This window comes from Acipenser ruthenus, chromosome 47 (genome assembly GCF_902713425.1).
Source record: "Acipenser ruthenus chromosome 47, fAciRut3.2 maternal haplotype, whole genome shotgun sequence".
Taxonomy (NCBI): Eukaryota; Metazoa; Chordata; class Actinopteri; order Acipenseriformes; family Acipenseridae; genus Acipenser; species Acipenser ruthenus.
In genome coordinates, this window is record NC_081235.1 from 5,588,340 (window position 1) to 5,613,476 (window position 25,137).

Sequence of the window (25,137 nt, forward strand, 5' to 3'; positions counted from 1 at the left end):
CAGGTACCTAGCACAGGAGCTGCAGAAATACCAGCCAGCAGAGAAACAGACAGGGTCACAGAATAGAACTTTTTATTCCCACACGTTCACTATTTCAAAACACTTTCAGTACAGATAGGAAGAAGAGGACAGGCTGCACACTACTGCTGGCTGAGGCACAGCACGGATTGTCTGCTTTCAGACTAGAAGAGGCTCCCAAACACGTGACCGAAGCTACAACCTGCCGGCTTCCTTCAGAGGGAAACACGCCTGGTAACTGAACTACTACCTGCATGTGCAACACGCTTACATGTGCAATGACTGCTACCATTGCTTTTCAAATGTACCCCTTCCTGCTTGTAAACCTCATGTCTTGAATGCACCTTGCTCAGCACAGAATGGAAAGCAGGGTAATGCACACAGCGTCCACAAGGGGGAGACACTGAGCAGACCCTTTGCTTTTCTGTTCATAAGCAAAGACATTGCAGCACTACACTGAAAGCATTAACAGTTATATCTTATATATATATATATATATATATATATATATATATATATATAGTTAGATAGATAGATATATTAATCATATACAAATACATGAAATATGCCAGTCAGTAGTGTGTGATTATCCTGTGCTTTTTAAAAATAAATACTAACAATTAAACAATTAAAACAATATTATTCTCTGGCATGTGGTGATGAAGCAGGTCATAGTCACAGACTCTTCCTTGGTTTTGCCCCTTGTCCAGTGGTGAGTAATGCACTCATTTTCCATGCAGTCTTGAAAAGGAATCCCCACAATACAGCTCAGCCCTTTGCTTAGGTTTAGAAAGTGTTACGCAGCTATGAGGCAGCTGCTTAGAAACGAAGGGTGCTTTTAGAGGCAACACCCAGCAATGGCAAGCTTCCTAGCAACTAGTTGTTACAACATTTTCAAACAGTTTCCCTCCGTGCAGAGCGACCTGCTGAAAGCTTCTTGAAACTGCCATGCGTTTGCCTGAGAGTTGCCTTGTGTGTGTTTTTAAGCCATTAGGATGAGATGAGAGTACAAAAATGCATTAATATGTTTTCATGCACACAGACGCTGTTTATGATAGCACTGAGACCCACAGCACCCCCTGCTGGGTAATGGAGCTGGTCTTTTCTAAGGTGGGCATGGGGTATTTAATAATGCATGGTGCTGCTTACATTTAGCAAGCGTGACTCCATGAAGGAACAGAAGAATTCCTATTTTTAGGTGAATAAGCAGTATGAAGGTTGTGTTTTAATGCAGCTGTGCGTTTTGCGTAGAGCTAGAAATGACATTCCTGTAAACATTTTAAGGTTTTGCATTTTGGAGAATGTATGAGTTACCTCTATAGGTCAACATGCAGATCGCTGTTGGTAAATGGCATGGATTCTGTATTTTCTGATGGCTAACGCCAGCAGTAGTGCGTATATATCTATCTATATCTATATATCTATCACCAACCTAAAGCTAAAATCGACAGTCACATCTTTTTTGACCACCGCTGCCTCAGTTTAGATCATTAGACCCCACTGTGTCTCCTCACTTGCTTTGTAAATTGCTGTACTGTATTGCCTAAGTGATTAGCCAATCAAAACTGCATAAACTTAGACCTAAAAATATTCAAAAGATGCTCCATTCTGCATAATTATTATGGCTAATTACACCACAGCAGTGTTATTTTTTTTTCCAGCGCGAGGCGAACTTTGCTTACAGGCTGTACAGGGTTTTTAAAAACTCAGGAGGGGGGCTGAACCCACTGCTGTCCCTGTCTTTTTAAAGAACCCTGTACAGCACAGCCTCTGTACAGTAAAATACAAAATGCATATATCTGTTTAAAAGCTACTGTTTTTTCAACCCATCCATAGTTAAATAGATCTATATACACGGCTGTCTGTGTGTTTGGGTTACAGCTCCACCAGGCTGTCGGTCCCGGGGAACTCCGGCAGGTTCAGGTCGAACTTCTTCTGGATGTCGTACGGTAGAAATCGTCCAGCGAGGAAGTGTTTTCCGGAGAAGCCCTTTGCACATTTCTTGGGGGCGTTCAAGGAGATGAGGACCTCAGGGGTGATCCCGTCTGCATTCGCCTTGTCCGCATCCCACCCTGCGCGATCGGGACAGAAAGAGAGAAAGAGAAAGAAAGAGAGAGCAAAAATTAAAGCTTATCAAACTGCATCAAAACAGTTGTTCGAGGACAATGGATTTTGAGTACAATCTCTCTGTAATATAACTGGATTTTCCCCTGACCTGTGGTTTCATTAGACCACCAGGGGGCGATATGGGTTAATGCCCTAGCCTGTCACATCAGATTCAGCTTTGTAGCAATTTCTACCCATTGCTAAACCCTGTCGTGTGACGCAGCGGATACGAATGCATTTCCCTTCGTCTCTCGCTGGGAAAACTGAAAGAAACGTAATAAACCAACTCTGTGATGTCCAAGCATTTTTTAAGTGAGAAAAGCTACTTTATTTATGTAACTTGATTCCGTTTCTTGACACCATTTTATCTCACTGTCCAGCAAAATACATAATATACTGAATATGAGAAATTCTAGCTTGTGAGGCTGGACTTCAAAAATAATAATATAGAGAGGTGGCTAAGCATTGTATCAGACGTGATACAGAAATGGGCATTACAGGAAAGTCTTTCTCAATGTCTTCGATGTTGCAATGGGTTCCCATACATCACTGGGCAATTTGGTCCCCAAGTGTGTAAAGCATTTAAACATGCAAATCAAATTCCCCGCCCCTTCCCCAAACTGCAGGGTGACGGTGTCGGACCCTCTGCCGTGTAAGTGGGGTGGTGTTGTACCTGAGGGCACGTCCACGCTGGCGATGGGGATCTTCACTTGCTTCAGCGTGGTCAGGATGCTGGTGAAGGGCTCCTGCTCCTCTCCGTGGTCCGACTCTGTGCCCAGGATGGCATCAATGACAATGTTGTAGGCGTCGTTTATCAACTGCACCTGCAAAACGCACAGAGAGAGGCTCCATATGTGCCGTCGATTCGGGCGTACTCAGAATTGTCTTTAACTCCTTAAGATACACAAGGAATCAAGTGGCTGTTCAAATGGTTTCTTCTTAAAATACATTGACAATGACCAGATCTAACCTGTTCCCTGTGTGTTTGTGTGTGTGTGTGTGTGTTAGTGTGTGTGTCATTCACCTCGGTGGGCAGGTAGGAGAGGAAGGGGATGTCCATCTTCTCACACTGGGTGGTGAAGTCCTGGTACATTGTGTTCTGTGTCCTCTTGGGGTAGAAGATAGTGGGCTCGTACTCCTGAGAGAGAGAGAGAGAGAGAGAGAGAGAGAGAGAGAGAGAGAGAGAGAGAGAGAATCACCAACACCACTTTCACACTCCAGGCTACAACACCAGCAAGCACTCGCCAGCACACAAAGCTTGCATCTCTGTATCCTTAAAAGGAACAGCCTAATGTTAAACTGCAAGAAACTGACAAGCAGGCAAACGTTTCAGCTGAAGAAGGCACTGACCAGAATGCTTGTCTGCGTGACTTCGTTTATTATACCTTAGAATTGTGATTGTTTTAGTCAGGGATGAATAACAAAATGTCACCAAACCTTGATATAAATCGATTGCTTCCATAGTGAACCCCAATCCACAGTGAACTGAGAACACCCCTGTCAAAGAGCAGCAAGACAGCAAGCACACTTTGTTTTTTGGACCTTGCAAATAACCCAGTCAAGTCTAAGAGCACTTCTGTGTGCTGTAGTTGTACATTGCATATACTGCCTGTGCTTTTTTTTTATTTTCTTCAACATCAAAAGGTAAAGCGAGTGGCTGGCCTGGGTAAATGGATACTACTACTAAAAAAATAAATAAATAAATAAAAAAGATAATTGGATTCACTGTACCCCATCCGCTGTTGATTAACTTCTGGTAGTTGTTAAAAATTCTGGAGCACATGTGCCTCAGGATGTGCCGATGCGTTCACAGAGAGGTGCGCTGTGTGAAGCTGACATCCTTGGCAGCAGTACAATATGATCTACACTCTCTTGTCTCACAAGCCTGTGATTAATGAGTCCTTGCTCTGGGAACACCCACGGTTTTCTAAGGCAGTAAATCCTAGCTGGCTTTTAATGCAATCAGCTGTCGCTTGGGTATTTGAAATTTGCACATCAGAACACCTCCATATAGGCCAAAGAACACAGCAGGGGCGGCTGCACCTTCGCTGCAGAGCAGAGGACAAACCAGCCCTCTGGCTTAACTCCGTCTCTTCAGCGACTCACACGTTTCTTCCACATTTCTTTGTTTTCATTTCTGTACAATAGATGTATTGTTGCAGGATTTCCAAACCTACTTGTTCCTCGGTGCATTAAAAAAAAAGAACCGCTCGCCATATGTAGCACACACTTTTGTGGCACTGGGCGGAAGATGGAATCACTGTACACTGCAACGGCATGTGTTGAGTGACACGGTAGTTGCATTGTCAACATGTGGAATCGTTGAAAACATTGCCTCATTTTATAACTAAACTTGTTATTGCATCGTAACTTCCTAACCTTAATCCTTAGAGACACTCCGTGCAGAGTGTGAGCTTGGCTGCCCATGCTGACCCTACACCTTTTGTAGCTTTTTAAAAGCAAACCCGTCACCAGCCACTAAATGGACCCTCAATCAGCAAACTGCAGTATTTGATTTGTTCTGTTGCAGCCGCTGTTTGATATTCTTCTGGAAGCAGTCAGGCAGTCAGCATCTCAGAGGGATAACTCTTAGTAAATAAAACAGTAAATAATACAGAGCAGCTGGCTCCGGAGCTCGTTATATAATGAAGAGACGGGAATGACATCATCCCATTCCGGAGCGAGCAGTCCGGCAGTCTGGCTGAGCGATGAGAGCATTCGACCACGGGCCTCATCCTGCTGAACGCGGTCCAGGCCGGCTCCAGACAGTCTGCTAGAGCATGCAGCACGGTCTTCTGCCCATTGCTACTGTGCTTTTATGAAAAGATCTTTGCTCTTTGAACAGAGAAAACTCTCACTGTGCCAAAGCCTGTCCGATCTGCAACAGGGAGATGCAGCTTGTATATACCACAGAATCTGAGGCTTGGTGTGTTACACACATTAAGAGTTTGGAATTGCAGACTGCTAGCGCTGTGTGTGCAACTGCTCAGGAAAACCTCACTAATGGAAAGCTTGCCTAAGGCTTTCATGTCAAACTAACAGACTAATATTCATCTGAGACACGCATGGTCAGCCCTGGGTGAATTAAAAGACTCAATTGGACGTATTCCAAGGCTCCAGCACGTGTGTCAGCCTCCACCTCCGTCTTTCCAATCAGCCCCTCTCTGCACGGGACACAAACCAGGAACGAGCAGCCCCTGTCCTGCTAGGCGGTTTACTGCCATGGGACGGCCCCAGGACAACACAACTGATAAAACACTCTCCGCTCTCCTCTCTTGGCTCTCCTTGTGGGATTCGTGGATTTGGCACAGCTGAGACGAGCAAAAAAAGGAATAATAAAAATGAATCGTCTCGCCATCGCTGCTGAACTCTTCATGGGACCGCGCTGTCTGGTCAAGCCCAAGTGTGTTTTGGTCATCTGCTACAGTTTAGTAGCTTTCTGTGGCAAGTCATTAAAAGTCAAGTAAACTGCCAAACTTTGCAGGGATTATTACAAAAAAGATCCAGTCAAGGATAGACTATTGAGTTGCAACAACTCCTTTCCAAGAGTGTCCCGGACACTTCAAAACAATGCCTGGTTCTGGCAACCATCCCAGCACACACACCGTACGTACCGCACACAATAAACACCGAGACGACAGCAGCAGCACTAATCACCACCAACCCGTAGAGGAGTGCCCACGGGAAAAACACAGCACGGTGTAATCATGCACAGCGAAAGCATGGTAAAGCACAGATAGGCACTGCAAAGCACATGGAGCTATGGTACAGCATATTTAAAAAAAACAACACTGCAAACCACAGCAAACTATGGTAAATGCATGGTATAATCATGCATAATTACAGTGCAAATTTCCCGTGGTAAACTTTTATTTTTATAAGGGCAGATCTTAAAAAGAAGAGAGCTTCATCTTTGGTTTAGTCAGTCAGAGAGAATGCAGGGGATTGAACTCTGTCAGATAAAGCCTTCCTCAAACTGCGTTCCAGATATGCAGATGAGCGACCCGCTCACGGTCTCCACTGGTGACCCGAGGCCATGCCTCCGGAGGGGGGTGGCATTTGAAACTAACCCTCATTAGCCCTCATTATGCAGCTCTGCTTGAGTGAGCCCTGGGACTGAATGGCAGGGAGGCAGGGGGTAGCGAGGTCAGGACAGAGGTGTCTCTCTCGTCCCTTTCTCTAGCATGCGGTCGGGTTATGCGATGGAAGTAATTGATGTACTTGAGTTTATAATGAAGTAAGTAATTTATTATGCATTATAGATAAGCAGCGGTTATTTGTCCCGCGGTGGCCCCATGCGAATCTTGATTCCGGTGCCCCCTGTCTGCTCTTCTTACCAGTAATACTACACTACGATCACTTTCAAACAGGGCAACAACGACACTGTTGCATTTCACTACAGTAATCGCACAAAACCAGACTCACAGAGACAGATAGAAATTCACCTTTCATGCTTTCACAGAGGGGGGGGGGGGGTACTTACAAAGATCCGCAGGTGCCTGGCACACACCAGACCCACCGACCCATTCTGCTCCGGGCCACAAATTACCAGCACTGTGGGCTGCTTCTTAGAGAAGGCACTCAGAGGAAAAGCCTGGAGAGGGAGAGAGAGAGAAAGAGAGAGACAGAGAGAGAGAGGGGGGGGGGGGGGGGTAGGAGTGAGCGTGCGATTGTTACTAGAGAGATCCTTTGTTTTTCTTCTCCACCAAGTCCTGTAAGTTTGGTTCAGCCCGTGAGGTAATCAGCACTTCACTGCTCCTTAGCTTCACTGATTCACCTGCGACCATCTCTCCCACCTGCATTACCAATTAGCACAGTAAACAGCAAGGCTAGGGCTGGGGATTGCATGTCTCCTCACTCAGACCCCTTTCTTACTCCTTTTCCTAGGAAAGCAGCACAGCCGGGGATGGGGAGTTTGTTGTCGGGTAACTTCACTCAGACTACTTGCTCACTAAATATTGTTTCCATAATTTGTACCAGTACTGTATATATAATTTAATTTAATAAGGTTTAATTTAATCTGTAGCTGTGCTACAATACAGTTTGATGTATTGAGACATGTACAGTATTCAATATACTGCAATAATACTGTACTGTGAAGTACTGTGAGGCTGTCTACAGTAGCTGTGCCTCTTTCTCCACAGTTTGTTATCACAGACCATACCTAGACAGGAGCTTTGGAGGCTAAAACCAGCATGTATTTTTATTTGTACCTCAAGCCACGCAGAGCCTTTGACCATGTCTAAAAATAGAACAACAGTGGAAAAATAATCCTGTCTGTCTTTATCAGAACCACAGCTCCCAGGGGACAGAATCAGTCAACTCACAGTTAAGGCTTTTGTTATGAGGAGCCCCTGTTAAAGAACACGTTTATTCAACTAATTACTTTTTAAATAATTTCCCGCTTGAACAGAAGCAATAACTAGAGGGTGCATCAAGTGTACAAAGAGATAACAGTTTCAAAATCCATGACTAGAGCTAGTTAGAGCTTTATAGTGGATTTTGTCTTTTTTGTTTTCAGGTCCTGTATTTAAATCAGGCTATCTTGTTCAGTGGCAAGGCTGTGCTGTGAATGGGAACCTTTGTGACGTGTATTTCTGAAAAACGTGCCATGTGCTGCTATAGCAGGATCATTGAAAGGTAACGGCAGAGAGATCCCACTTGTCTTACAGTAGCAATCTATAAAACTGACAAAGTTTAACATGCACATTCAGAACAGAAACAGAAGCATCGGGCAGTGGTTTATTCTGGTAGCGTGCGACCCCTGACCCCAGCCAGACGAGATTCCTACAGAAATAACGATCACGTGAACGCACAAGCTTCCTGCTGGCCATCTGTTCAGTGAAGGACGAACACCAATCACAGCGCCAGATTTATGGCTGCCATTAGCTTCCTGTTTCCTGTTATTACAGGCAAGAGCTGGGGGGAGGTGTTGGGGGGAATAGGACAATTAAGCTGGAGTAACATTCCTGCTGAAATAAGGGCACATGTCTAATTGTTTTTTGCTTTATTTGGTCATGGTGTTTGATTTGAGTTTATGTTTATTGTACGAATTAATGAATGAGAATTGTTACCTGTCTGGGACACCCTTGTAAACGAGATGTTTCACCTCGAGGGTCTATCCTGGGATGAATATTTTAAATAAATAAAACTGTCCTAAGAGAACAAAGGCCTGTTTTAAATAGCTCTCTGACTGCCTCGGGAAACTCTCCCTGCTTCTGTAGATACACAGTCTTCCATACAGCGAGGGAGGGGTCCGTCACATGACCCGCAGCGAGGGGTCAGCCACATGACCCGCAGCGAGGGGTCAGCCACATGACCCGCAGCGAGGGGTCAGTCACATGACCTGCAGTGAGCGGTCAGTCACATGACCCGAATGCTTTCCTACAGGCAAAATGAGATATTTAACTACTTCATTATCATAAAAGTTAAGAAAGAGAAAAATGTGTGCATGCGATTGCAGGGGTTATTGACCTCCGCCCAGGCAATGGAGCAAAGCTGCCACCCAGCGCAGTGGTCAGGCCAGCTGGACTTGATGCCCCTCAGACTCAACGCCTCCATTTTATCAGCCTCAGTTGCGTTTGCTATCCGCAGCCTGCCTGCCTGCCCGCGCTCAGTGGCCACATCTGTGAAGAAAGACAGCAGCCTGCTAACAGGGTGCCTGGAGGCGGGACACCCCCGTAGCTCAGCTAATTACCAACACATCCCCTCTCGGCGAGTCTGCTGCTGGCTGCACGGTCACTAAAGGCGGGGAAGCCGGGGACCTTGTATACAACACAGCACATCCCTGCGGTGCAGGGCAGTGCCAGGGTGAATGTGTGCTATAAATCACGAAGCACAGATCAAGCAGCCACCGTTAAGAGTCTGTCACAGTTCCAGGACATCCTGCGTGCACTAAAAGAAACCATGCTTTCACTGTGCTTTAATACACTTTGCTATGCTTTTCCATCCCTATGCTTTACCACTCTGCTTTAATACACTGGCTTTTAATATCTTTTTAAATGTTTTATGGACTGGATGACAGCTCTACCCAGGATCCATTTAGAAACACTAAAAGAACAAACACATGTTGCTGAACTTGTGAAGTGTATTTTAATATTTCTAAATGGATCCCGTGTAGAGCTGTCATCCAGCCCATAAAACATCCCTTTAAAAAGGTTACCATAGTAAAAGCATATCAAAGTGTAATAAAGCACAGTGCAAGCATGGTAAAGCAGAGGTGAGCATTGTGAAGAACAGCAAGGTATGGTAAAGCACATTAATAAACATGGCAAAGCAGGGTAGACTATGGTGAATACATTCAAAAGCACGGGAGAATGCAGAAGAGGGCGTGGCCTGCCTGGTTACCTTAGTGATGGCGAGTGCGCAGGCGTGACCCCAGATCTCGATGAGCTGCTGATGTCCGAATCGATATTCCTTCAGCAGCTCTTTTTCAATGACAACCGCCTCCTCCTTACTGCAGAGAGAGAGTGGCAGAGAGAGAGTGAGAGAGAGAGAGAGAGAGAGAGAGAGAGAGAGAGAGAGAGAGAGAGAGAGAGATTTCATCTTGTGTTTTAATTGGGCTTCTTATCACATCGCATAACATGATGAACTGAACAAAATAAAAGTCAAGCTCAAAGTTTGAGCAATCTCTGCCACCACCTAGTGGACAATGCTGAAACTGTAGGGGAGAGTGAGGAAGGCGTTCTGGAGACACCTACTGGTAGCCAAGCAAAGTACTGCCCTCCTGGGACGAGCATTCTGTTCGTTTTGTTTTGTTAATTTTATTAATTTTAAAATTAATTAGCTGAACTATATTTGGGCACATGAATCTTGCACTGAAGGAAACAAAATCACAACTGTGACTCAGAGTGACTTGCTTGATAAGGCCTATAATTTTAGGGATGTTAAAAAGTAGGACAAAAAAATTGCCTTATGTGAATATTTTTATTTCTCAATAAAGATTTTTTTAGTTAAATAAAAACAAACATTACAACTGCCCCTGGCCATGGTTTCAATTGTAACATTGGACACCTTACATTTCAAGCTCTCTTGACACATGCCTATCAGCTCTTAAAACAGGATAGCTATGGGGCTTGGTAGAGGACAGATGTAAGCTGTTTGTATCAAAGTCTGGTCAAACTATCTCAGATCATCTGTGTTTAATGGAGAGAACGGTAAAGAAAATATTACAACTGTCCCCGGCCTCCCCTACGCTAACCCTATAGAAACCCCAACAAAGAGAGTGCATGAAGTTGTCTATAATAGAATGAATTATAAATGCACTTGTGAATCTGCTATAATATTGTTGCTTGTGTTCACAAATACATCATTTAAATGGATACAGTTCCAAATCTTGAAGACATTCATTTTGTGTCTAATTGTGTCCTCTCTCTCTCTCTCTCTCTCTCTCTCTCTCTCTCTCTCTCCTTAGTGTCTGTTTCCATGGCGACTCAAATGTAATAAGGCATGTTTAGCGAGCGAGCGAGTGAGAGAGAGAGAAAGAGAGAGAGAAAATTAGATTGTATCCAACAGTCAGAAAAATGAGATTACCAATTTCAGCCCTCTCAGAACGCCCACACTTGCAGGCACCCTTATCTTTAATATGAGAATGTTCACAGTGCTTTAAATTCTAAATTTGAATTTATTTAACCAGGATAGAGCCCTTTAGATATACATCTCATTTTCAAGAGGTCTTAAGAGGAGCCGGCACAAGAAAACCAGCATGCACAAATCAATACATCCTTTAAACAGGACAAGAACCAGTGCAAACAATAACTACAAAGTAACTAAAACAACCACCTTGGAATAGTTCATGAATTACTTATTTAAGAACCTAGCTGTACCCATATTAACTGTGAATCTCTGTCACCCTGAGGATACGTGACCAAATCAGCAAATCGCAGATGTGATCAAATCAGCCTGTGCTGCTCTGCTCCCGTTTTGAGCAAAGGTGTGCTGATTCTATACCCAGCACCATCAACATATTCCTCTATGCGCTGATAGAAACGGTCAGCCAGTTTACATTTCCTTTTTACACTGAGCATTTCGCACGTTCCTAATAAACTGGCCACACCACAAAGCAGATTGGCGTGCCTTCCAATTAGTCAGGGCACCCACTATCCTGCCCCTTCTTCTTCGCGTTTTAACACCAGCAGACTGCTCCAGGTCTTACATACTGCACAATGCAATCCTGTTACACCTTCCTGGTGTATTAAGATGCTGAATCACAGGCTCCTGGTTGTTCCTGATAAAGTGTCCACGCTCTGCATGATCTCCCTGGCCTTTATCTGACACGGTGATATTTATTTTTTGCACTGTACCAGACTGCTCGTCGCTGGGGCTGGGGGGTGGAGCGGTGGGGGGGTGGGTAGACGCTGTGTTCGCTCCGGGAGCTGCTTTTGATGCATTCGGGGAGTCAGTGGAAATTCTTCACAGTAAAAACAGATGCTTTGATGGTGCCACCAGTTTAGCCGTGTTTCATGAATCGCCGTCGGATTAGGAGAAAGAACACGTTTCACGTTGTTGATAAACTCCCTTCTCTCTTCCACACACACACAGACAGACCCGTGCATTGGAAAGAACACGTTTCACGTTGTTGATAAACTCCCTTCTCTCTTCCACACACACACAGACAGACCCGTGCATTGGAAAGAACACGTTTCACGTTGTTGATAAACTCCCTTCTCTCTTCCACACACACACAGACAGACCCGTGCATTGGAAAGAACACGTTTCACGTTGTTGATAAACTCCCTTCTCTCTTCCACACACACACAGACAGACCCGTGCATTGGAAAGAACACGTTTCACGTTGTTGATAAACTCCCTTCTCTCTTCCACACACACACAGACAGACCCGTGCATTGGAAAGAACACGTTTCACGTTGTTGATAAACTCCCTTCTCTCTTCCACACACACACAGACAGACCCGTGCATTGGAAAGAACACGTTTCACGTTGTTGATAAACTCCCTTCTCTCTTCCACACACACACAGACAGACCCGTGCATTGGAAAGAACACGTTTCACGTTGTTGATAAACTCCCTTCTCTCTTCCACACACACACAGACAGACCCGTGCATTGGAAAGAACACGTTTCACGTTGTTGATAAACTCCCTTCTCTCTTCCACACACACACAGACAGACCCGTGCATTGGAAAGAACACGTTTCACGTTGTTGATAAACTCCCTTCTCTCTTCCACACACACACAGACAGACCCGTGCATTGGAAATGCTGCAGCACTTTTAAAATCCAGGCCTGAGGGTATAGCTTCACATCTTTGATTGCAATTCCACTAATAGCAGCAGGATCATACAAGACCTCCTGCGCTATGAATTCCTGCTGAATGATTTCATTCACAATGAATTTGTACTATCATTAACTATCATTATGATATTAGACATTATCCTCACACCTCCCCAGGTCACAGCAATGTGGTGTCAAATCATATACTTTCCATAACTTAAACACTCAATACTGCTAAATTAAGAGCAAATGAAAAGGCATCAGGGTTAGGGTTTCCAAAAGGGTGCGCTGTTGCACACTGGCAGTGCCTTGCCAGACCAGCAGGTGGTGCTGCAGCGTCTACAGGACTGTAAAGACAATGGGTTTCTGAGAGGCTTGAGAAATGGAGCGGCTCCAGTGATGATGGGAAGGTTGTTCTGGTTGCTGGCAAGTTGTTTAATGACGTGATCTTTGAGTGAGGGAGGGAGAGTGTTTTAATTACACGCGTTGGCAGCTAACATGAGGTGACTTTTTCTTTATGTCCTCGAGAAGATTTATTTTATTTTGTTTTATTGCAAACAGCATAATGTTTCTATAATAGGAATAGGAATAGTTTTTTTAATACCCACGAATTAAGAAAGAAAGAAAGAAAGAAAGAAAGAAAGAAAGAAAGAAAGAAAGAAAGAAAGAAAGAAAGAAAGAAAGAGAAAAACACAGTTTTGGGCAAAGCTAAGTAACTCCTAATTTGGTTTCCCATAGCAACCTCTGCTATATGAAATGTAAGAGTAATTACTTGGCTGCGCTGACAGCTAAATAGCTATATTTGTGCCTTCAGGCTGCACCGCCCCCCCACTGAAACACAGAGCCTCGTATTAAATTGTCACCTCTGTCACGTATTAATTACAGAGAAGAAACCGCAACTTAACAAAGACCATGTTTCCTTCGATGTGGAAACCATTCATCTAGCGAGCAAGAGATCTCATTATACCTCCATCACTTTAATGACTGTCGAAACCGTCCAGTCACAGGACTGCCCCCCGTGAACTGGCTGACCAGGACCAAGCTGAAGCAATGACACGTTTATAGGCTGCTCGTCGATAGCTCTGCAGTAAATGTTTCGGAGCGCAACCCTGATTGCGCAGGTATTATTATGTAGTAAAACATGCTCGATGAAGTTCTTTAGAGTTTCATAGCAGACAGGTCGACTGTTGACGTAAGCGTATCCCGAAATCTGGACTTGCTTGGTGTGACGTACTTCCACCCATCCCGCTTTGGGAAAGTGAAAGAAGTCAGGGGCAGTTCTGATTGGCTGCCAGTGCGGGTCGGTTAAATGAGCGTGGAAGCGCAGTACCCCGGCAGCAGGGTTTAGTGGTGCTTGGAAACGATGTCAAACGATAATTTACAATTTAATCCCTGTAATTTTGCATAGCCTTACATTCTCGGTGTATTCAGCCGTATACAGCGTTTTATCATAATCGTGCACGTTAAGAATGTGACTAACTACTCTCCGTGTGAACATGTGTATCTATTTCTGCAGCGGTGCCTTGATTTCCCTGTACAGTGCATTGCTCCCCGCAGACTCCCCCAAATGCCTTGCTTTGCAGCAATTAGCCAGCCGTTCGCTACGGTAATTGTTCAGACACGTTATTATTATTTTTGTTTCTTTTAAAATGCATTCACCTGAAAATGAATCCCGAGAGTCGTTTAGAACTTTTAAAGTAATCGCCCAAAAAAAAAGGATTTCATTAACAACCGCAGCCCAATCTTACTGCAGAGGCAAAGAAAAGACATTAGTGCGTTAACAATAATTAAACAATAATTCATTTTTATTATAGGGGGTCGGTTCTCTTAAGAATCCCGGTTTAAATTCGTGTTACAGTCTGCTGAAGAACACTAAGCAATCAATGGAATTGTCGTACAATTCGCGCTGTTATGTAAGCAGAATATATATATTTGGATGTACACAAAGGGTTAAACGATTAATTTATTCCAGGACGTTTTCGGACAAAAGCCCTTAGAAAGATTATATATAAAAGTATAGACATAGCGAAATAAACAACAACAAAAAACGAACTGGTGTTTGAATTTATTGGCTTTCATTAACGAGGGAATGAAGACGGTGGACACTGTGTGGCCTGTCGAGGCTCGTCCTTTTCCAAAGCAATGTTAATTTCCCCAGACCTGACTAATTACTTCATCAATTACCCCTAAAGCCTGCTTTCCGGACCCCTGCAGCCCCTCTCGCTCCTGCACGCTATTCCTGCTCATTAATCGCAGACGCCTCATCGCTCCCACAGCTACCATTAAAACACATTGAACACATTGTGCAAACGAGCGCCTCCGGCCGTCCCTCACGTCTCCGAGGCCGGGGACTGCGGCGCTAATTTCCCTTCGTCTAAATCAGCACGCTCCTGGGGTGTAATAGTTTGGACAATACTAAAAGAAGCTTAATACATTCGATGACAAAACTGTTCGACAGGAAGCAGCATTTCTCGCTGTCTTTGTAAGTGTTGCAAAATAGAGCACTGTTGTATTGAGTTTTTAATACTAGTCAGGGATCATGAGCCCGCCATCCTCATCATGCCCCATTGTGGTTATGAGTTACCGTCCTGCTCAACACAAGCCCGGAGGGACTGACCTTTGCTCAGAGGGGGTCGGTGTGAAGGGGTGAATCAATTAACTCCTGGAGTGTTATTTGTGGAACAGGGCAACATGATATTACTTATAACTTATTACTCAAGTTCAGGGCTTGTAACCAGGAGGTCACGGGTTCAAATCCCACCTCTACCACTGACTGACTCACTGTGTGTGACCCTGAGCAAGTCACTTCACCTCCTTGTGCTCCATCCTGCGGATGAGATGTTAAATCAGTGTCCTATTGTAAGTGACTCTGCATATAATGCACAGTTCACATCCTACCTCTGTAAAGCGCTTTGTGATGGTGATCCACTATGAAAGGCGCTTTATAAAAATAAAGATATTACTGTTATCATTATAAATTAATGCCACAGAGCTGCTGCACATGCTTACATAGATGTGTGCTCTATTATTTATGCTTTTATTTTGCATTATGGTTCTTATGCTGGTGTTCAGTGGTTTTGTCCTGTTTGAATGACTTGTCTGCTTTTGCCATTGATTGTATAATGTTATTTCTTACCGCCTTCTCCTGCCTGGACCCCCTTGTAAGGAGATGTATATCTCAGGGGTTGTATCCTGGTTAAATAAACACATCTGCTGACTGGGCTCTTTCATTCCCCAGCTGCTGCAGATGCTAGTCATGGTCCACCACCACCGTGCCCCTTGTGCTTCTTCCCAGTCCGCTGCCAACTAACTAACTACTCCAGGACTTATATACTGTCGATCCCGTACCACGCCGCATGCTGGGGCTTTCCTCTTTCATTGCTGCTTTATTTCCTAACGTTCAGGATTGGGGATTTTAACAGCCGGATGACCATTGCATTATTTGGCACTCTGCTGTCCTGTTTCTGTTTGAGCTATAGGTTTATAATTACATTCCCAACCCTGAGTGCTTCCAATGTTACTCTCAACAAGGCTGAATACTGCAGATTTATTTGCTGAGCATGTGGGTTTATGGGGGGCTCCGCTTACAAACTACGCCGGTTGGTTTTATTACATCTGCAAATACTGAGAACTAGGGGCTTTGGAGAATTGATAACGGCTTCACCTTTTTTTTCATATAACTTTCGGATCTGAAAGCATCGCTGGATTTTCCTAGGACACCCCGTGGGTAAGAGACTGCAGTTACGATAGAAACCTGTTCGGCTCTTAACCTTTAAGTGATGAAATAAAACACACAACTGTGTTCAGCTCTTAAAAGCAATGTGACATTTCTGTCAAATAAGCTACCTTCACCGGGAAGCACTGCAACCATGACAACTCACAACTGCCCTCTGACCTTTCGGGAAATGCTCGGAGTGCCTGGTTGCAAAGGGCGAGACTTCCTGTCTCTGCAGGAGGCTGAGAGCTGAGGGCAGTGCAGCTGCTGTAGGAAGTGCACAGGGATCACACAGGAACTGTCAAGGGATTTGTGATGCTCTGACAATGTGCCTCCTCCAGGCAAAAGCAATGCTAGCATTAACAGTGCTGTCAAGTACGATTTTATTATATTATAACCAGTGGTGTAGTCTGAAATCTGAATTATTATACACAGCCACGTTTTATTTGTATACTGATCTTCTAGTAACACATGTAATAGGTAATGCATTAATCTCATTTCTACAAGTATTTCCACAAAGTGGCTTTCTCCCTCTTGTCAGAATGCTACTTTGTTTTTGTGTGTCAGTGGCTTCGTCTGTGTCTGTGTCTCAGCTCGCAACAGCTAGACAGGAACGCTAGCATCTGCCAATCACAACTGACTTCAGAGGCGTCAGTCCCACTTCACAGGAGACAGCAGTAGCTCCTGATTTCTGTGCAATTTCAAGAGAGGAAGAACAGATGCAATCAACATGCACCGCCATGCAGATGGCGTCTCACGTGAGATCTGAAGGCTGATTCCCGCGGATTATCCCGTGATTAATGCTATTGTCGCATTATGTATTTTGGCAACTCTAGTCTCAGAGCAAATCTCATCACAGCAATATTTTCACATGCATTGCCAGATTGAACTGTAGGCAGTTCTTTTATAAATACCCTCCACACGACATATTAACTTAGAGATAAGAAAATCTAAATAATACAGTTTTATATTCTCTCCACAAACTATGGTGCATAAAGATACAAGTGGCCCTACTGTAGTAAGTCATTGCTACAGCTTTGGCTAACAGAAATGTAATTATTATTATTTATTTCTTAGCAGACGCCCTTATCCAGGGCGACTTACAATTGTTACAAAATATCACATTATTTTTACATACAATTACCCATTTATACAGCTGAATTTTTTACTGGAGCAATCTAGGTAAAGTTCCTTGCTCAAGGGTACAGCAGCAGTGTCCCCCACCTGGGATCGAACCCACGACCCTCCGGTCAAGAGTCCAGAGCCCTAACCACTACTCAACACTGTTTCCCTATAATTGTAGGTCCAGAGTCTATGTGCTAGGCGCCATGGGAGTGAGACTGACCCACAGAACAGGAAGTGATACCACCAAACAGTGGCTTAACTGTCTAAATCTGCAGTTTTGTATTTGAAAAACATGCAAGCCGCCAATTGCAGCTGAAAAAAAGATCTTTAGCATAGCTTTAAGGAGATCAGTTGAAGGGTGAAGTGGTTTGTTTGAAATAAAGGGTTATGAGGTTTCACAATAACAAGTCACTGATCTGGCTAAAACCGGTCTTATCACAGCTGTGTATGTATATATATATATATATATATATATATATATATATATATATCGTAGAAAACGTGCACATTAAAAAGATTCACGATTCCCCGAGCGATCTCATTACATTCTCACACATCCTCGCCTCGTTACATTTAAGAGGAGGAGTTGTTTTTTATCTTGCATGAGGCAGGTCTTCACAGAGGAGCCCAGAGGGGGAGCACTGACACGTCCTGATGTGGCAGGAGAGCTGACATTATTATACAAAGAGGCGATTTCATCTGCCATTCCCACCCAGGGAATAAGATCAGCCTGCGGGTTACAGCGTCGGGGGGGCTGCAGTGTGAAGCGCGCCCGGGGTTCAAGTCACACAGACAGCATCCAATGCCTCCAGCCCATCCTCTCCGATGTCTTTGGCTCACGGGGATGGATTGACCATCGCTGACACAGTGCATCAGGCATTGCTTTTTAAAATACATTCAAATGATCTGACATTGGTAATAATAAATAAAAGTATCTGACTATACTCCTGCAGGGTAGAAGCAATCTTCCAACTAAAAATAGGTACGACGACAGCAACACAGGCAAAACACAAATTCCAGCACGTTAGTAATATCATAAGACCCTAATCACGAATCTGCTTTCCAAAATAAAATGGGTATTTATGAAATTGAGCTACCATGTTGTTATGGAATGCATCAAGAGGAATGTGTTCATATCTGGATCACAGTGCGGTCTGATATATTCATGCAATGTGTTTTTCAGCGCTGTGAAGGCACAGCTCTCTGAGAGTACGATTAATAAAATACATTTAAAAAAAAACTGCTACTAACGCTTATTAAATATTTACAAAGCCTGTGCCTGACTGAACATCTGAGAATGGTCTAATGTATTTGAACATTTTAATAGAGAGGTATACATTCTCAAAGGAGGGAGACGAGAGGGGTAGAGGCGTGAGAGCGAGAGAGAGAGAGAGAGAGAGAGAGAGAGAGAGAGAGAGAGAGAGAGAGAGAGAGAGAGAGAGAGATTAAAGTTTATCAAACTGCATCGGAACAGTTGTTCGAGGACAATGGATTTCGAGTATAATCTCTCTGTAATATAACCGGATTTTCCCCTGACATCTCACACAGAGCCAAGCACTCCCCCAGTCTACATTTCCCACTGTATTAGTTAACATTTAAAAGCAATGGAAAGAATATGAAAAACATAACATAACTTTTCATTGAAGGCGTTACAAAGATTTGATGTACAACTTGACAGTTATTATTATTATTATTATTATTATTATTATTATTATTATTATTATTATTATTATTGATAAATAATAATAATAATAATAATAATAATAATAATAATAATAATAATAATAATAATAGGATTTATCATAGTCAATAGCAATATTCTCACTGGTACTTTTCTTTGCTTGTATATTTAATTTGCAGATGTATCCATTCCCAGGTTGCATTTGAAAGATTAACAGTTAACAATGGTTCTGTTCCACCTGGGAATAGTTTAGTAACTAACCCACCCTCGAATAACCCCCCGCAGCCTTATCTCTCTCTCTTCAGACCGATATAGCCCGTCTCAGGAAAAGAAAAAGCTACAGATCCTATCATCGCTCAGCCTGCCGGACGGAAAGCAGCCGCGACGTTTCGCTCGTCTCTGATCTGAGCTATCACAGACATTTCTTCTGACATTTTAATACAGGTTTGCCTGCGTCTCCTGAGAAACGAATTTAACATCCTCTCTGCCATGTCCGCGCATCTCCTCCCACTCAGAGCCATTAACAGAACAATTGAGAGGCAATCGAGAGACCTCTGTTGAGGCTTTGACTGTCACGGGTTGTGTTGTTCTTATAACGTGGTATAAATGGGGTATTCTCTCTTTGTTCGTACATACTGACTGCCTCCCTCTTGCTATGCAACAGCCTCAAGCAAAAAACTGAAGGTCATGTTTGTGGGCGACCAGATATATTAGCAATACCCAGCATGCCGCGATCTGGATGTGGATATGGATTCCTCTGCGCCAGTCCGAGTTCCTTCACCTCTGCAGACTGGAATAGCGGATTTGGAAGTGACACTTCCACTTACCCCCTCAATCTAATCATGTTTCCAGGGGTGTTCAAAGTGGTCCCTTCCACTCCAGGTCTTTGTTCCATCCCTGTTCTAAATGGTTTAATTGAACCGATTAAAACTCCATTCAGACCCTGCAGTAGTTAATGATATAATACTGCAGCGGAGTGGCCCTCCAGGGCTGTGATTGGACGCCCCTGTTTGTTTTTTTAAGCAATCAGTGAAGGAGATGGACGCGGTGTTTATTTCCGTCAGTGTTAACTGAACGACCCACACTCATGTTACTCCAAGTAGCTAATTCTTTCTTCTTTTCTTAAAGCCTTGGTTTAATTGGTGCTTTCCACGTCACTGTTTTATAAAAATAGACCACTTACCTCTGCCTTGTGTTCAGCAGAGATGGAGCTCCGTTGAAACACTAGGCTAGGAATGCATGTCGTTTCAAACAGCACCAGCAAAACAGACACTCAAACTGGGAGCGTCTGTTGAATTTCAACTGCAGGAAAGGGTGATAACACTTAACAAGTCTTCTCCCTCTCAGTCAACCTGTATTTTTACACCTGTTCCGCAGGGAGAGGCAATAAGGGTTGAGTTTTCTTGTCTCCCTTCAGGTGTAATTGATTACTTTAGAACTGGGATTGTCAGTTAAACTCGCCTACTGAGTGATTAGTATGGCCAACGGCTCGCTGTCTAAGTGTTGTTCCATTGTTTGGTTACTGTGGAATTTGACCCATTTCTCCTTATTGCTGTGCCTTCTCTCAGCTCTGTTGATGTGCCTCTGTGAGTCATTGCAGGCCCCAGGGAGACAGTGCAGCCCAAAGACTTCACAATGACTGATTTCAATAGGAAACATGTGTCTGGAACAGAAGACCTACCTGACCTATTAATACGTCAGCACCCACATTCTCGGAGAACCCACACCCACCACACACACACACATATGTTTATTGTCATTAATAATATAGCTTATACAAAAAAAGACATTTTTTTAACCCCCCTGTGCAAGTATGCAGAAGCGCGCTTCAGGAACTGCGTGAATTAAAAATTGATTGCGCACGGCGTGGTTCCGCGCATTGCAACACCGCTACCAGCAGGGGGCGTGAAGAGGCGGGGATGTGACATCGAGCGACCTGAAAACAACACAGCGGGACACATAATCATCCTCCAATATCCCTGATAAAAGTGTCCCTCCAACAAAAGCAGTTCAAAGTGTAATACAGCTACAGTGCATTTGTTGCTCATGAAAGAGTCTCTTGGTATCCCTGACTATTGCCCACTCTTCAAAACCAGATATTAATTAGCAAGACATCGCACAATGCAGTAAGAGTCCCACTGCAAGCCTGGAGCCAGACCGAAAGAATGCGAGTGAATTCAAGAGAGAGTGTCTCTGTGCTCCAATGTCCTTCCCTTCTCCCAGGAGACAGCCTGCCAAACTGACACTCTCCTCAAACTGGGAACTCATAAACTCAAGTCATTTCAGCTGCAGGAAAAGAGCATTAAGCTTCTGCAGTTTCGCAAATCTCCATCTAATATTTTACACCTGTTCTGCAGAGATGGGCGAAAGGATTGGGTGCGTGTCTCTCCTTTAAATTGCAATTGATTGCTTTGGTTTGTTAATCAACCCAATTAGATACTCTGCGTGCGCTACACAATGTGCACGGGATTCCGATAGAGAATTCCAAGCAGTTTATTTTCGATTCGTTCTGTCCTCCAGACTGTGTAATCTCGCATGGTTGTGTGGCTGGCATTCCTGCACTCCTCTGAGGTCATCGAGTCGGAGAATTAGCAGATAGAAATCACAGCAAGGACAGCAAATCTTCCTGCGCCAAATTTACAGTTTGCATTAGGGAATCTCACAAGCTCAAAACTAATCAATTAAACTTCATATTCAGCCTGCATTGAATTGCACTGTACATATTTATCAGCCAGGACATTTCCTACCTCAATCAAACTTTCCTAAGTAAGTTTATTATGTTAAAAAAGGCCAATCTTTTGGCACTAATCAAAGAGAGTTAATACCACATTATTCAAATAAACGAAACAATAGCTAAATGCTTCAAACAAACACTCATCCAATCGTAAATCCTGAGATTTTATTAGATTTTTTTTCGAAGCATTTTAAAATATTGAAGGAATAAAATCCCACATCAGTATCGACCTGAGAGACCCTAAATTCAAGCTGCTTTGTCGTTTGGTTTACTAGCCCTGTAAAACAATTAGTGTTTAGGAGGTAATTAAAGACTAATCATCCATAACTTCACAATGCTCCATCAGAACTCCAAACACTGGAAGAAACGAAGTCAAGTAGACAGATGTTTGGGCTCGTGTCCTCTTTCAGTGTACTAACAGGAGCGCTGTACTGCACCTATCGAGCACGCTGACGAAGGCTCGATTAGAGCACTGCAGAAGGCGCTGTCCAAAACAGCAGCGGAGTCTTGAGACTGAGTTTATCATTTTAAATAAAACAGACGCTGTTCCAGTCGTTTCAGCAAGTGTCTCCCCCACCGCCTTAGCTCAGCTGCTCTGTTTCCAATCAGTGACGTCTCATCGCTCTGTGCCCCACGCTGAGCAAGGTGGGCACAAGCTGCTACTATCAGCGCTATCGGGATGAAGGAGAGAGCTCTGCCAGGGGATCTGTGCCCCCCTGCCAGCTCATCTCCATGTGCCAACAAGCAGCGTGGATCCTGCCTGCCGAGCCCAGTATGGTCAGAGTGGCGCGATACAGATGACAGATAACTTTTCAAAGTAAAACTTAAGTCAGGTAGACAAGTGTCTCAATCGGCGCATTGGTTTAAGCCAGTGGTCCTCAAAGCTTGGACAGCACAGTGGCCAAGAAGCCAATTGATATAAATCAGGAATACTGATGTACAAGTGGGGGCTCTGCTATTGTGCGGTTAACTGCTTTAATTAGTAGCATTCATTTGATGATGGCCATTCGGTCTTGCATGCGATTACAGGGATGGAAATAAGACTCCTATTGCATCTACCCCATTCCAGGTTTTAATACAAGCTTGATTAGCTACAGTGTAACAAGCTCCGGTGTGTCTTATTAAATTCATAGCAATACCAAGAATGGATCAAACACCGAAGAGGATACGAAGGGGCTAACAGCGCATCATTCAGACCGCCGCCCTGGTTTCTGTACTGAGCTCAGCAGGAGGAAACGACGCACACAGACTCCTGCCATTACCACACTGCACAGATACAGCGAAGCGGAGTGCTTTATTATAAGGTCACATCCCTGTCTGTGTAACGCACTGAGAAACAGAGAGGATGCAGCAGAAGGGGCTGCTTCACATTAATCACAGTTCAGTGTATAGCCAGAGGGGGGGGGCAGTGATGCTGGAACATGAAGCCATGTGTATCACATTTAACGCAGCCCCCTCGCTGGATCCCCAAAACCCCAGTTTGGGGTCGGCTCAGGTAACGATCGCTCTCTTTTCGAAAGCTGCTGGAATGGGGTTTTCAGAGCTGTGATGGGGGGGGGGGGCTCTATCTGAGTCTGCAGGCCTCCTTGTTGCCATGGAGATCCATTGTGCAGGAGAAAGGCTGCTCGCTAACGAGGGGGTTCTCTCTAGTTCTCTGCCATGAGCTCCGTTCAGAAGCTTGCAGCGGCACACACACACACACACTCACACCATTTTTTTCCATGTTTTTTGTATAGTATATTTCACGTCATGGGCCTACAAGTCAAGTGGACACATGTTTCAGCTGGTGCCTGCATCACTTTGTCCTAACAGTCCCTGTTAAACAGGCCCTGGTTCTTTTTAAACTACACGGTTCCTCATACCCTCAGAATCACCCCTTTTTCTGTAAATGAACTGATCCTTTAGTCCTTTATCAAATCCAGGACCAGCACCAATCGCTGTATTTAAACTACAGTGCGCAGTCGAGTCACGAGGGTCTCCAAAAAAAAAAACGTTTTGACAGCCAACATGCTAACAGCTAACTGCCCAAGGTCTTATGCGCGGTCCAGCCGATCACGTGACAAGCCACATGGTCCAGCTGTTTTGCGTAACAGTCATTACCTTGTGATCGATTGCGTTAAACAAGCTCATTGCCCTGAGACACGCGTGAGAATCGGGTGTGAAACACGCACGCACTCAGCTCCAGTCACTATTACTTCCACGACTGCCAGACTGATGACAGGCCGGGGGGTTTCAACCGAGATGTGATAACGCTGCTCCATTAAATACTGTGACGGGAGCGGGGGTGGGGGTGGGTGGAAGAGGTCAAAACGATGCTGGAAAGAGAAGAAAATCCTGGGAAGGAAGCAAGCCGCTCCTCCGCAGAACTGCAAGCTGCAGAGGACTCCTGGCAGCAGGGCAAGAGTGGGCAGGAGGTCTGGACCGGACAAACAGCTTCATTGTTCATTCATCCCCTTTCACTGAACTGTATGGGAATCTGCTATGAAAAGGGACCACGTGAAGGATGGGTGGGGATCAGCCTGTCCTGTTAAATAATATATCGTTAAATAAGAATAACAGTACAGCTACGATTAATGCGACATCCTCGCCGTCTTACACGAACTGTCTGATACAAATACATTTCAGTTGGTTATATCACATCAATATCGGGGTCTGCTATACATTGTATAGTATTTGTACATAGAGAAAATTGAGACAAAGAAAGAAAGAAGGTTTTTTTTTTACATGTGCTTCAGGGAAGAAATAAAAAAAAATCTTAACTGGCGAGAGAGAGAGAGAGAGAGAGAGAGAGAGAGAGAGAGAGAGAGAGAGAGAGAGAGAGAGAGAGAGAGAGAGAGAGAGAGAGAGAGAGAGAGAGAGAGAGAGAGAGAGAGAGATCTTAAAGATGTCAGAACTCTTTGAAAGCTGCGCTGTTCCAGCAATCAAATGCAATCAGAGACACTGAGCCCTGACCCCCTGTGCTGGAGTTGTCAGGGCCTTGTTAATAATGCCCTTGCCACTTCATTAGCGCTGCAGCAGCCCACTCCAGCCGCTGCTGTACAGCTCTCTGCTCTCCTACAACCTGACAGCTTCGTCTCGTCCTCAAATCAAAGGGGACGAGCGATCTTCAAAGGAAATCCGTGCTCTTCCCTCTCATTATCTTCAGTACCCGATTCCACACTGCTCTCCCTGTATCAACTATATATAACCCGTGCTCTGCACCTGTTTATGATCAAGTGAAGCCATTGAACAAAAACAACAACAAAAAATAAAGCTGGACTACTATCATATAAAAGTTGAACTTAAAATCATATAAAAGCATTTCAGAAGCATAAACAAAACACAAATTGTAATACGCTTGAAATACGCCTTTTAAAACCGCTGCCCTGGTTTCTGTACACAGCGCAATAGGAGAGAACAGCAACACAGAGGGGTTTTTTGTTTTTTTTTGGATATATTTAGAATTTTTGTTTTGTTTCCCTGAGCGACAGGGGACACTCTTGGGAAGATCAGACGCTGGTTCAAGGAGGGAGGAATCCTGTTGAGCC

The 25,137-nt window shown here is 44.2% G+C and overlaps 1 protein-coding gene across 1 annotated transcript in view; it reads right to left on the reverse strand.

Annotated features, from left to right (window-relative positions):
- Positions 1-55: 55 nt before the first annotated feature.
- LOC131721028 (yjeF N-terminal domain-containing 3-like) overlaps positions 56-25,137 on the reverse strand; it is a 30,014-nt gene continuing 4,932 nt past the window's right edge. The window contains exons 2-6 of the mRNA XM_059013922.1: positions 9,472-9,580; positions 6,608-6,718; positions 3,149-3,262; positions 2,798-2,948; positions 56-2,090 (exon numbers count right to left, since the gene is read on the reverse strand). Coding sequence (XP_058869905.1) covers positions 1,894-2,090; positions 2,798-2,948; positions 3,149-3,262; positions 6,608-6,718; positions 9,472-9,580 — 682 coding nt within the window. The 3' untranslated portion in view covers positions 56-1,893. The remainder of the gene's footprint in view (positions 2,091-2,797; positions 2,949-3,148; positions 3,263-6,607; positions 6,719-9,471; positions 9,581-25,137) is intronic.